General features: G+C 52.5%; 1 protein-coding gene across 9 annotated transcripts in view; it reads right to left on the reverse strand.

Annotated features, from left to right (window-relative positions):
• The window catches only part of COL16A1 (collagen type XVI alpha 1 chain), a 55268-nt gene that overhangs the window by 35086 nt on the left and 7625 nt on the right, over positions 1–12557 (reverse strand). For 8 of the 9 annotated variants that reach the window (XM_049878574.1, XM_049878571.1, XM_049878573.1 and 5 more), the window contains 21 exons: positions 10581–10661; positions 10292–10421; positions 9452–9501; positions 9146–9172; positions 8627–8662; positions 7506–7532; positions 6327–6389; positions 5788–5829; positions 5619–5663; positions 5483–5518; positions 5033–5095; positions 4608–4652; positions 4428–4523; positions 4195–4233; positions 3609–3653; positions 3411–3446; positions 2774–2884; positions 2321–2356; positions 2061–2096; positions 1873–1983; positions 1467–1511 (listed from right to left, as the gene is read on the reverse strand). In XM_049878574.1, coding sequence (XP_049734531.1) covers positions 1467–1511; positions 1873–1983; positions 2061–2096; positions 2321–2356; positions 2774–2884; positions 3411–3446; positions 3609–3653; positions 4195–4233; positions 4428–4523; positions 4608–4652; positions 5033–5095; positions 5483–5518; positions 5619–5663; positions 5788–5829; positions 6327–6389; positions 7506–7532; positions 8627–8662; positions 9146–9172; positions 9452–9501; positions 10292–10421; positions 10581–10661 — 1200 coding nt within the window. The remainder of the gene's footprint in view (positions 1–1466; positions 1512–1872; positions 1984–2060; positions 2097–2320; positions 2357–2773; positions 2885–3410; positions 3447–3608; positions 3654–4194; positions 4234–4427; positions 4524–4607; positions 4653–5032; positions 5096–5482; positions 5519–5618; positions 5664–5787; positions 5830–6326; positions 6390–7505; positions 7533–8626; positions 8663–9145; positions 9173–9451; positions 9502–10291; positions 10422–10580; positions 10662–12557) is intronic. The other variant, XM_049878569.1, reaches the window with a different exon arrangement.

A 12557-nucleotide genomic window follows, 5' to 3' on the forward strand; every position in this document is an offset into this window, starting at 1 on the left:
TAGAGAGTTGTGAGTGTTATAAAGGAAACAAATGAAGATGAGATGCAGTAAGCGAGGGAGGCCATTTTAGACAGTGTGGCCAGAGACATGTTAACCTCAATTATTACCGGCAAGATAAGAATTAAGATAAGCCAAAGAAAGAATAGGGGGAGGGTAGAGAAGAAAAAGGAGTCCCTGGGTAATGCAAAAAGCCAACGTGCTTGGTTTGAGTCTACCTAGAGGTGCCTGGGAAAAAAGGTCTGCTGTTCTACTTCCAAAAAATCAGCCATTGAAAACTCTGTGGAGCACAGCTCTACTCTGACACACATGGCATTGCCGTAAGTCAGAATCGACTTGACAGCAACTGGTTTAGAGAGAAAACACTCACAAGTACAAAATCTAAGGGGTCTTGACACATTCCAGAATGAAACAAGGGCCAGTATGGCTAAAATAAAGCAAGCAATGGGGAGAGGAGTACAGATGAGTTTGGAAAGGTAGGCAGGGGCTAGATCATCCAGGGTATTGTTAGGCATAGCAGGACTTTGGTACAAAGCAAGTCACAGAAGGATGCTACACAGGGAAATAAAGTACAAGAGCTTCAGTGGAGGTGGGCAGGCCAGAGGGGAGGTAGCCACCTACAACCAGGTGGTGCAAAGAGAGAGCTTGTGGGCAGAACTGTCAGGGAGTCAAGGGTGAGACAGGTGTTGGGTTTGAGGAACAGGGATATGCCATTTACTGAGATGGAAAAGACTTCAAGAAGAAGTGGCAGGGAGCAAGAGCTCCATTTGAGACATGACAAGTGTGATTTGCCTGTTAGAGGTGAGTCTGAACACGTATTTCAGAGTTTCTCACACTTAAGCACTGTACACCCACAGAGGCCCTCATCCGAGCAACACTGCATTGTAAGTTCAGTGCTATTACTTGTCTCCAACTCAATCATAAACACGAATGTTAACACGGACACTGAGATTGAGCAGCCCAGCCACTCAGTGACAGACTCAGTTACAGACTCTGGAGCCAGATTTCCTGGGCTCAAATCCCAGCTCTGTGCCCAAACACCTGTGTGACTTTGGGCAATTTATTTGACCTCTCTGGGTCTCCGTTTTCTCATTTGTAAAATGGGAATAATGGCATACTAACTGCATAAGGTTTTGGGAGGGTAATACAAATTAACATATGCACAAGCACTTGGAACAGTACTGAGCACATTGTACATGATACAGAAATGTTAAATACGATTTTATTATAAGATGGTCTCGAATGTGCTAAAGTGCTTTAGATTGTCATCCAATTAAAAATACAGCATTCAGGAATTCGCTTGGAGAATGGGAGAGCTGTCAGGAATCAAGTTCTTTGACTCAAGTTCTCACTAGGGTGAATTTACACATTTATTTCACTGTTGCCCCCACTTCCCAGCCACCAGCCACCCTCCCCGCCGCTCCCTGTCAAGCAGCCCTGGCGTCTCTGACGTCTAACCCAGGTCTCACCTTCTCTCCTTTTAGCCCTGTTGGCCCTGGAGCCCCAGCTTTTCCCTGCAAAACATCCAAGTCAGAGTCACAGCATTCCCCCAACTCCCACCCCTCCAATATTCCATGGCTCCCAGTTCCACGCAGAAAGAGCAAGGCAAGCTCAGAATTACAAATACCATAACTCGCAGGTAGAGGGACAGTTACTGTCATTATGCAACTAGTAGGCACTCAGGTTCTAACAGAAAGTTCCAGGGTACATAGCCAAGGGCAGCACAGGAATGGAGACAGGGGCCAGCCTGCAGGCCTGGGACACCTGCTTCCTGGTTTCCCTCCTGGCCCCTGCCCTGAGACTCAGGGCCTGAAGAGCTAGGGAGGCCACCAGTGTGGCAAAGACGGTCTGGGCTGGAAGGAAGCAGTCACTCACCAGAAGGCCAGGCAAGCCAAAGCCAGGGGAGTCCACATTCCCTGTGGCCCCCGTAGAGGGCCTGAATTGCTGGGCCTCCACACCTAAGTTGCAGGACGAGCAGGACTCCCCCTAGGCATGAAAGAGAAGGGGTCAGAAAGGCTCCCAGGTAGTCAGAGGGGAGCAGCGGGGGGATGGGGTTCCCTCACCTTCTCTCCTTTGATGCCTTGGATGCCAGGGTCTCCCTGCAGGGAAAGTTTGTGGGCTGGGAGTGGGTGTGTTAGGGCACCCCAAACTTTTTGTCCGTACATAAGGATAGCAAAGTCACCCCCCACAAACCCTTCAAACACCCAGGGGTCCCTGTGAGGTTCAAGGCCAGTACCCCAGAGATAGGGCTCATCAACCCATGTAACAGATGGGAAAATGGGGCCAGGGCTGAGCCTCCCCAGTAGAAAGCCCCTGTACATACCCGATCACCTTTTTGTCCAACAGTTCTCAGGCCCTCCTGAAAGAAAAGGTCTGTGAGGGAGTGGAGTGGGAAGTCCAGGCCAGGACTCCTGCCCCAGCCCTGCCCACTCCTTTGCCCCACTCCAAACCAATACCCACTTCCAGGTGGAGGGTACAGGCTCACTCACAATAAGGATTGGTTCTACCCAGCTTGCCCAAAAGGCACCCTAGAGCTTTCTCAAGAGCCCTGGTGGTTGCCATGGAGACCTGGGGTGGCCCTCTAGCCCGGTCCTAGGCTCTATACTTTGGCCCCCTCTCCTTCCCCAGGGTAAGAACTTGGAACCCCTGTTCACAACCTCTCTGTGGTCAAGAGAAGTACCCAGTCTCTCTGCCCAACCCTTCTCTATGACCATGCCATTTTTTTTTTTTTTTTTTTTTTTGTGAGGGTCCCTCAGTGGCCACCATGGGCACTCACCCTGGCTGGTAGAGGATTTCCTGGTTCCCCCTTGGGCCCTGGCTTTCCAGGCAGCCCCACGAAGTTCTGAAACCCTTCAGGCAACGTTGGACACACTTCACAGGGGTCTCCCTAGAGGGAAGGAGAGGCCATAAGTAGACAGTAGGGCTGAGATCCTGGGAAGGAAGAAGCCACATGCCCATCCCAGCTGTAGACACAGGTGGACAAGTGCCCTGCCCCCAATATCAAAGTGAACAGCAAGGTCGACGGAGGGACTTTCTGTTCAACTCATTCATTCACTCATTTTATACTCCCTGGACATCACAAAACTAAATCTTTACGACAAGCCAAAAGGAATTACCGTGACCCCATTGCACAGATGGAGAAACTTCGGCTAAGAGAGAGGCCAACTGACCTGCCTACGTTCACAAATCATGTGTGTGCAGAGCCAGGGTTTGAACCCAGCTATCTAACTCCTGGCCATGCTATTTATGTATCAATCACATATGTTCATCACAGGAACAAAGCAGGGTAGGGGAGGGCACTGCCCTGAGGATGGTCCAGCACCCCTGGGCCCAGGTCCCTTGATGCTCAATCTCACCTCAGGGAGGGGCTCCAACTCCCATCCCAACCTGGGGCAACCAGACCTGGAACTCACCTTCTCTCCTTTCAGCCCTGGCACCCCTGGTTTCCCCTGTTGAAGAAGAAGCAGTGGGCGTTAGTGCCAGGACAGTGGGACCCTGGTGTGTCGAGAGAGGGCGATGCCCCAGCCTCTCCTCCCTCCAGAGGCCTTGTCAGAGCCAACATGGGCATGGTGGACAGTGACACTCTGCCCCACCGGATTGGGGTCACTCACAGGTTTTCCACCAGGACCTTCCTTTCCTGGCACCCCGGAGCTGCCCTGTGGTCAGAAGGAAAGGTTAAAGGGAGATACTCCTGGCCAACGTGACCTCAGCCCATTCACCCCTTGGGCAGCATCCCACCCCCTCTCCGGCAGGGCAGTCTCTGCCAAATCTCCCATCTCCATTGGATCCATTTGGTCAGCCAGTGCTCCCTTCCTGTTGCCTCCTTCTCATGTCTAAGCCAAGCCCTTCTGGTTGCAAAGGAAGGGAGAAAATGAGGCTTTGTGTACCCTTTTCCTGGTTTAGGAGGTTGAGTGGTAACCCCAGAGGAACCATTGCAAACAAACAGACGGACAGACATTGCCAGGGCTTTCCGCTCAAGTCACAAGGCCCTAAAATGAGCTTGGGCCCTCCAGTTAAAATCATTCTGGTCATTACTAGACCTAAGCTTGCCTGTCCCCATGCCTGGATCCCCAAGTCAAAGTTCAGCAAGTCCTGGGCTTGGGGCACAGGCCACCATCAGCAAATACCTGACCCTTCCCCGCAAAATACACCCGCTGCCCAGCTGCCCTGTGTGCCTGGGCTCCTGCCTGTGCTTACCTTGTCTCCTTTAGGGCCTGGCAGGCCACCCGGATCCCCCTGAAGGCAGAAATAGGGTCAAGTATTGGCTTTCCGGGAGCCTCTCAAGGCAGTAAAGGTTTCCAGATCTTCTATCCTAACCCCTTCCCTCAGCCAGGGCCCCCAGGACAGAGCCTTATCTCCCCCACCTACAGGCCAGGGCAGAAGTGGGGGCTCTGAGAAAAGGACAACAGGTCGGGCAGAGGGGTACTCACCGGGGTCCCAGGCAGTCCTATCCCAGGGGGTCCAGGAAGGCCAGGGGGCCCAGGCTCCCCTGCCAGCCCCTCAGGCCCAACAAAGCCAGGGTCTCCCTGGCACAGACATAAGGTAGGCGTAAGAGAGCTGCTGCCTCAGCCTCACCATCCATTCTCCACCCTACAGACACCCCAGCTCACCTTCTGCCCTTTGGGCCCGATGACACAGATCTCTCCTGGCCGGCCCTGTAGGAGAGGGAGTGTAGGAAGAGTCGAGGCTTAGCACATTCCTGAGGCATCTGCCACTGCCAGGACAGGTAAATACCTACCTCAACGCCCCTCCCCTAAGCCAGATCCCACCCCCAGTACCCCAAGGCCACCCAATGTCAACCTCAGGGCATTAGAGGTCAGAGGCTCTAGGCTGGGAGTAAAGAGAACTAGGTTCAGGGTCTTTTCTGCCCCTTCCCTGCTGAGCCTCCTGGGCACAGCCCCTTCCCTCCCTGGGCCTCAGTTCTCGGGTCTGAGCAAGGGGAGGGGGCTGGGTTCCTGTGGCTATTCTCCAGCATTTCAAGATCCCAAGCTTTCATGTTGGGGGTTATGATTGGGAAGGGTCCCCAGCACCGTACATCTCGACCTGGCTTCCCCGGCATGCCCTTGATGCCTCCGTCTCCCTTCTCGCCTTTCTGGCCCTGGGAAGAAGGAGGCAAGACGATTGGGGTTGAGGGAAAGGGCTGGAAAGACCAGGGTAGCTGCCTTCTAGACCCCTGGTCTCTGTCTCTTGGAGACTGAATGACTTCGGTCACCACGGGAGGGTAGACAACAGGAAGAACTTCCCAGCCTGCCAGGTTACTCATTTAGGGAGCCTATGACATTCCCTCTGAGTCTGGGTGGCTACCTGGACAAGGCAGGAGGACAGGTAGGGATGGGATATTGCTAAAGTTGTACCCACCGACCCCTCCCTCTAGTCTCAGAAAATTAGAAACCAGGTCTCCCAGGAAGATTCTGGACACCTCCCTTCATGGATTTGGGCCCCCAGGCCTCCCTGCTACCCATCCCTCCAAATCCAGGCCTACTACCTTCTGGCCGGTTGAGCCTGGGAGTCCTGAGGGTCCCTGAGATGAAGAAGGGGGCACAGAAAAAAGAATGAGGAAAAGAGGGTGAGGCTTGGCCAGGACCCTGCCAACCCTGCCCCATCCCTGGCCCCATACTCACCAAGGCTCCTGATTCCCCCTTCTCTCCCTTTGGGCCTTCTGCACACTGAGCGGGGAGACAGGTGTTGAGAGGGGCCCAGGGCCACCCCATGGGCTGCTGAAGGCACAGCCCCCACCCCAGGGGCCAACCCCATACTGGCCCTGAAGCATGCATCACCTCCAGGTCTTACCTGAAGTGGGGCATCCGGGGAGATTTGAACACAGTCATTGCCCTGGGGGATGGAACAGGGGATCAGGGAAGGGTGGGGCTTCCTAGGGGAGTCACCCTAGATGTGTTTTGAGAAGGATCACCACCAGTTGCCCTTGAGTCACTGTGACTCATGGCAAGTCTGTGTGTGTCAGAGTAGAAATGTGCTCCACAGGTTTACACGGTTAATTTTTCAGAAGTAGATCACCAGGCCTTTCTTCCAAGGTGCCTCTGGGTAGACTCAAACCTTCAACCTTTTGGTTAGCAGCTGAGTGCATTAATCATTTGTACCACCCAAGGACTCTGAGGATAGGCCCAGGAATCCTACCGTCCCAGGTGTGCCTGGAAAATTGAGGCTTCTACACCCTAAGCTCTAGAAAGATCCTGGCCCTCATCCTGTGTGTGGGCCAGGATGCAGGCTTCCAGCTGGGAGGATAAGGATGGGGTGGTGGCTCATCATCCTACTCCACCCCCGGGTACCACTGGGAAGGGTCCTGCAGTGGGCCTGGCTGAGGCACTTACCCGAGCTCCCTTCTCTCCCTTGGGGCCTGAGGGACCAGGCAGGCCCCGTTCACCTTTCCCTCCCTGTGAATGAGACAAGAATGGGGGCTAGGACCAGAGGGGGCATATGGAAGCCTCAAAGAAGCTCCCTGCCCCCACTTCTGCCCCATCTCCTCCGCCCACCCCAACGCATGTGGGTATGTAAATGTGCACACGTAGGCAGTGCCCAACCCTGCCCCCGCACACAGCACATGGCTTCCATAGGCATTCCTACACATGCACCAGCCCCACCCAAAGGCTACACTTGGCAAATATACAGTCTCATAAAGAGGGTATCTCTTCCCCCACCTCTATCCCCGAGCATGTAGCGCACATGCCAACACACCCAGAGAATCTAGCACACATGTGCACGGACACACTTGTGGGGTGGCAGAAACACACGATGACTGAGTGTCAGCCTGCCTGCGTTCACATCCTGCCTCCACCACTTGCTAACATGTGACTTAGTTTCCTCATCAGTAAAACGGGGATCATGTCTGCACTTAGGTTGAGGGGTTGTGGTAAGGACAAGATGTGATGCCGCACATAAGCTTGACTCAGGGGCTGGCACATAGTAAGTGCTCCATAATTACATGACACACTCACAAGCTCAGCCTCACATTTGCACACGTGCTGTCTGTCCCCTCACACACAAGCCCCTCGACCAGTCAGGCCCACAGGAATATGGGTTCACCTCCTTCTGCCCTATGGGTCATACATGTGCAAAGGTGCTCAAGCAAACAGCGGCCCAGAGATGCACATAGCCACACCCACACACAACCACTCTGACACACCCAGTCACACACATTGTCACAGCTGGGCCTTGGTTTCCCCTGTAGTAAAATGATAGTACTTACCCCACAGGGTGCTAAAGAAGGTTCAGGAAGCTAATAGATGTACCCATGTGGCCCAGAGCCTGGTCACACTAGGGCCTCAGAATAGGGCAGCTCTTAACATTCTTTTACACACACAAAACCCCCTGCTCTCTCCAACACACACACATACACACACACACACGCACGCACGCACACACACACAATCATCTCCCACACAGCCATGCACAAGCTCAGGTAACCATAATATGAACACACAGTCACAAGGAAACATGCTCCAGGGAGGACCAGGGCCATTGAAGAGGGCAGGAGTGTCCCTGGGACTTACCTTGGGGCCAGAGGAACCAAATGTGACCTGAACGGACAGAGGAGAGAACATTACACCTCAAGGAGGGAGAAGAAAACAAAGGGCCCAGAGGGCCAAGCAATTTAGCCAGGGTCACACAGCATGGTGGCAGGACCAGCAGCCTCAATCCCAGCCCTTGTTCTGCCTCCCAGGCCAATTTGCACACTGACTTTATTTCCTAAAGCTGTAAAACTTGCAGATGGGGTCTTATCTACTTCCTTTAACCTTTCTGGCTTTGACTGTCTCTGCCCGCCCAGTTACTAGGAAAATAATGGCTATTCAGTTGTTGTGGAAACCGCTGTACATCTGGGGACCATCAGCCTTACCAGATTTGGAGGGACTGAATGGGAACAGGGGTAAGCAGCAGAGGGGGACAGCCTGATGTCCCCCATGGTCAGTGAGCTTGGAGCTGGGTGGAGCTGGGGGTGTGTCCTGCGTGGGCCAACATGGCATGCCGACCCAGAATGTCAGGGATGGCTGTGGGAAATCTCAGAACGGCTGCAGGAAAGCAGTGACTCATGCTGCCCACGGAAGAGGCACAGTTGGGTGCCAGCTGGGCTTCCAATGAGCCCCTCTTCCCTGGTCATTGTGGACTCCCAGAAGGAGGCTGGGCCAGGGCCAGCTGGAAGGGGGAGAGGAGGGGAGTATGCTCAGGCTTGGAGCAAACATGTGGTTTTGGGGGCCAGTGTGGGTTATGAAACCCTGGGCCAACCCTTCCCTGTCTCTAGGCCCCCAAGATGACTCATGAAGCCTTCCAAGCAGAGCAGGCCTCACTCCTTGTGGGAGCAGGAAGCTGGGACCGGCAATTAAGGTCCTGACCTTGCAAGGCCACCACCTACCACCACTCCACCCTGGGTCCCAATTCATGGCCCAGATCATAGAGCATGAGGTTTCCTTTCCTGCAGCCCCGGCTTGGTGGGGCTGGGGGCTGGGGAGTCGAGCCCAGCTCTCGGGGACAGGCAGGGTGGGTCATGTGAATTTAGACAAAGACCCTCTTGTCCTTAACCAGGAAGCTGCCGCCCAACCTGCACTATGCCCACTCTCAGCCTTGCCTGCCCAGACGCCCGAGCCCCAATCCCCATGCACACCCTCCATTTACTCACATTGCTCTCCTGGGCACTGTGGGCACATGGTGGGCACTGGAAGGGAAGAGCAAAGCTGGAAGGTCAATTCTGAGTCCCCAGGATCAGCCCTCCCTGTCCTCATGCCCCTCAAGCCGACAGAACATCGCATGTACTCCGGGAGGACCCTCAGGCCAGCCATGAAGACAGGAATCCTTGCCCTCCAACTCCCACCAACCCAGACCCAGAGCCATTTTTCAGATGAGGAAACAGAAGCCAGATGAGGCCCAGCAGCCAGGTTCTGTGTCCGAGGCCTGGTCTCTCCCCATGATGCCTGTGGCGGTTTGCCTCGAACTTAGCAGGAGTGTCCAGGGCTATCCCCACCTCCAAAGACAGGCAGCAGGCAGACAGGGCCCAGCATCAGGCTCCTAAGGAAGGCTAGGAGCTGTGTAGTCATCCGGCCACCCCATGCTCAGGTTCCAGTGCCAGAGCCTTGTCGAAAATGTTCATGCAGGCACCTCCTCAACCGAGACCTTTTTGCCAGTCCAGATGAGGGCTTACCTCGCCAGCTGCTGTCTCCTGCTGGGCCTGGGAAGAGGGAGGGCACAGGAATGGGCATGAAATTCAGAGAGTCAAGCACTGCTTCCAACACCCTTACCCAGAACCACTAGGGGTGGATGTCCTAGATAGTGCCAGGGTGCTGTTTCTGATCTGTACCCATTCATCCTTCTTTCTCAGAGCTGGCACCTACATACCCTAAGCTCTGCCCAGGAGGACAGGAAGCTGGGAGTTGAGTGCCTTATCCAAGGGGCTTACAGAGGGCAGGGGGGCAGAGGAAGGGCTCCTCCCCACTTCCACCATGTCTACCTTTGTTCCCCTTTCTGCCTTCTGGCTGATTCTTCCCGACAGCTGGGCATCTACCTGGTAAGATACAGTAGAGAGGAGCCCTTGAGAAGGGGGATGTTCTGGGGCCCACACTGGAAAAGAGCACTCCGGCAGAAGGCAGGGACACCAGATACCCCCTCGGCCTGACATTTGGAGCTTCCCAGGGCACGAAAGGCCTGATTAGGCACCTGGGGCCTCCCTTACAGGCCCCCATCTTTCTTCTTCCTTACCCCCCTTCCTCTTCCCCCCATCCACGTGATGTCGGAGAAAACAAGGCCATGAATCAATGGGATCCTATGTTCCTGTAGCCAAAGGCTGGGCATGATGCCCAGGTGGGCAGGGAGACTGCCCAGCCCAGGGTGCGGCTAAGGGAAGAGTGGGTTTCCCTGCCATCCCCAAAGAGCCCGGGCATGGACAGGGCAGCTGGCCATAGTGCTGGGCATAGAACCAGCCTGGCATTGGTCAGAGCTGGGCCCAGGAGAGTGAGCGGGCCCTGGGGGGAACAGTGTGGCCTGGCCTCTGACCCCAGGTATCCCTGTCTTGGAGGAACTGCTTTTGTGTGCAAGTCTGTTCCTGCCCTCACCAGATGGGTCTGAGGTAGCAAAGGCAGGTGGGCATAACTCAATGCCGAGGCAGGCAGGCACGGGGTCACCCAGTGGGCTGTCCTTCAGCCTCCCTGAATCCTATAGGGGTGGTATGCAAACAGGCAAGGCTCCCAGTGCCCTTCCTGCCCTGGGCACATGGGGGGCAGGGCTCAGTCTGATCAGAGGAGAGCAGTCTGGCTTATGCTTATCTGTACCCATGTCTGCCAGCCCCGCCCACCTACCTTGCTGTTTTGTGGCTCCTCCAGGCAGAAGCAGCGGGTATAGACCTTGCCCTCAGTCTGTGGATTAATCTCAATGAGCTCATTGCTCTGGGTGTCCCGGCGGGCCTTGGAAGTCTCTGGAGGGCACTGTCCAGAGTGGGGGAGGGGCTGAGTCACTACAGAAGGTAGACACCCCCTCACCCACTCATGCTAAAATCTCAAGGCATCCCTTTTCTGGCCCCCCATCTCCAGCACACCATCCCCTGGGTAGTATCCGCCTAGCTGTGCCAGGGTCAGACCACTCACCCCTCCGGGTGAAACTTCACAGCAGCCCTCTTCCAGTGCAAGCTCTGGGTCACAGTAGATGTGCACCTGCTGAAGGTCAAACTGCGGGGCATTCGCAAGTTAGTTTCACTTCACTTTATCAAATAGATCAGTGCCCAGGGTCTCAGTGAGACACAGAGATGACGCCACCCCAAGGTCTGACCTTAGGGGGTTTCCAGTCTGGCCTGGGAGACGATAGAAAATACAACTATCTTGGAACCTGGGTAACAAAAGTGGTTTGCAACCGGCTGTTAACCCAAAGGTGGGTGGTTTGAACCCACCCAGCAACTCCATGGAAGAAAGGCCTAGCAAACTGCTTCTGTAAAGATGATGGTCAAGAAAACCCTATGGAGCAAGCTTAGTTCTACTCTGTAGCACACGGGGTCATCATGAGTCGGGGGCTGACTCAACAGCTGCTAACAACAACAAGATGGCTGGGTGGGACAGCTCAGCTGAAACAAAAATACAACTATCCAACGACTGGCCCTGCCCATTGGACAAGGAGGTGAAAATTATCGTGACTACAGGCAAGCAAACAACAAAGAATGCACAGCCCGCCTGCTGAGACATAACCAGATAAAACAAAAAAGCAAGACAAAACAAACAAATTTACAGTCAAGAAACGAAGAAAATAACTACTGAATGTCCTGAAGACAGCAGACAATATCAAAACATAAAAAAACAGGACAGGATGGGTCCAGTAGGTATCCAAAATAAAACACCAGATGACTTTCCAGTAGAAGAAAAGGCACTAGAACTACATGACAGGAAATTCAAGTCTCTAATATTCAGAGCAATCCAAGAATTGAAGCAAAGAGCAGACAAAAAGGAGGAAAAAAATAGACAAATTTTTGGAAAAGGCAAACAAATTCTGGAAAATACAGACCAAAAAAAATGGAACAATTCAGAAAATTATTACAGGAACAAAATACCAAAGTAAATTCACGACTAGAAATCATTCAAAAACAACAATCATAAATCCAAAAGATAAACAAGACTTCAGAAATGGACAGCGTCATAAAAGGGCTGAGAAGCAGGTTTGAAATGATGGAAGACAGAATCAGTGGAATTGAAAACAAACACTTGGATACAACTCTGAGGAAAAATCAGAAAAAAGAACAAAGGAAAATGAAGAAGCTCTGAGATTTATGTCGGATACAATCAAAAGCAAAAATTTGCTAGTGATCAGAGTTCCAGAACAGGAAGAGAAAATGGAAAACACAGAGAATTGCTGACAGAAAACTTCCCTAATATCACAAATGATGAAAAGCTGACCATCCAAGAAGCTCAACAAACCCCATATAGGATAGACCCCAAAAAGGAAAACACCAGGGCATATCATAGTCACACTCGCTAAAACCAAAGACAAAGAAAAAATCCTGCAAGTAGCTCAAGAAAAACAAAAAGTCACATAGGAGAAACAATAAGACTAAATTCTGATTATTTGGCAGAAACCATGCAGGCAAGAAGGCAATGGGATGACATATTTATAAAACCTTGAAAGAAAAAAATTGCCAACCAAGAATAATATATCCTGGAAAACTTTTGTTCAAATATGATAGTGAAATTAGGACATTCCAGATAAACAGAAATTAAGGGAATATGTAAAATCAAACCAAACTTACAATAATTTTTAAAAGGAGTCCTTCAGTCTGAGAACAAACAACATCGGACCACAGCCTGAATCTAGGACGTGAGATTGTGCCAGCCAGATAACAGTGCAGGAAATGAACTCTCAAGGACCATCCAAAACCAAAACAATTGCAACAGGGAACCAGAGAGGTTAATTTGTAAATGACAACAACACCAGAACAATAAAAGAGGGAATAAACGATATAGGGGTAGAGCTTTCTAATGGAGAGGAAGGCAAGGGGATACCAAATAAAAACAGACTGGTTCAAACCTAGGTAGATAAGGGTAAATTTCGAGGTAACCACAAAGAAAGTTAACAAAACTATT

Source organism: Elephas maximus, chromosome 3, assembly GCF_024166365.1.
Source record: "Elephas maximus indicus isolate mEleMax1 chromosome 3, mEleMax1 primary haplotype, whole genome shotgun sequence".
Classification (NCBI taxonomy): Eukaryota; Metazoa; Chordata; class Mammalia; order Proboscidea; family Elephantidae; genus Elephas; species Elephas maximus.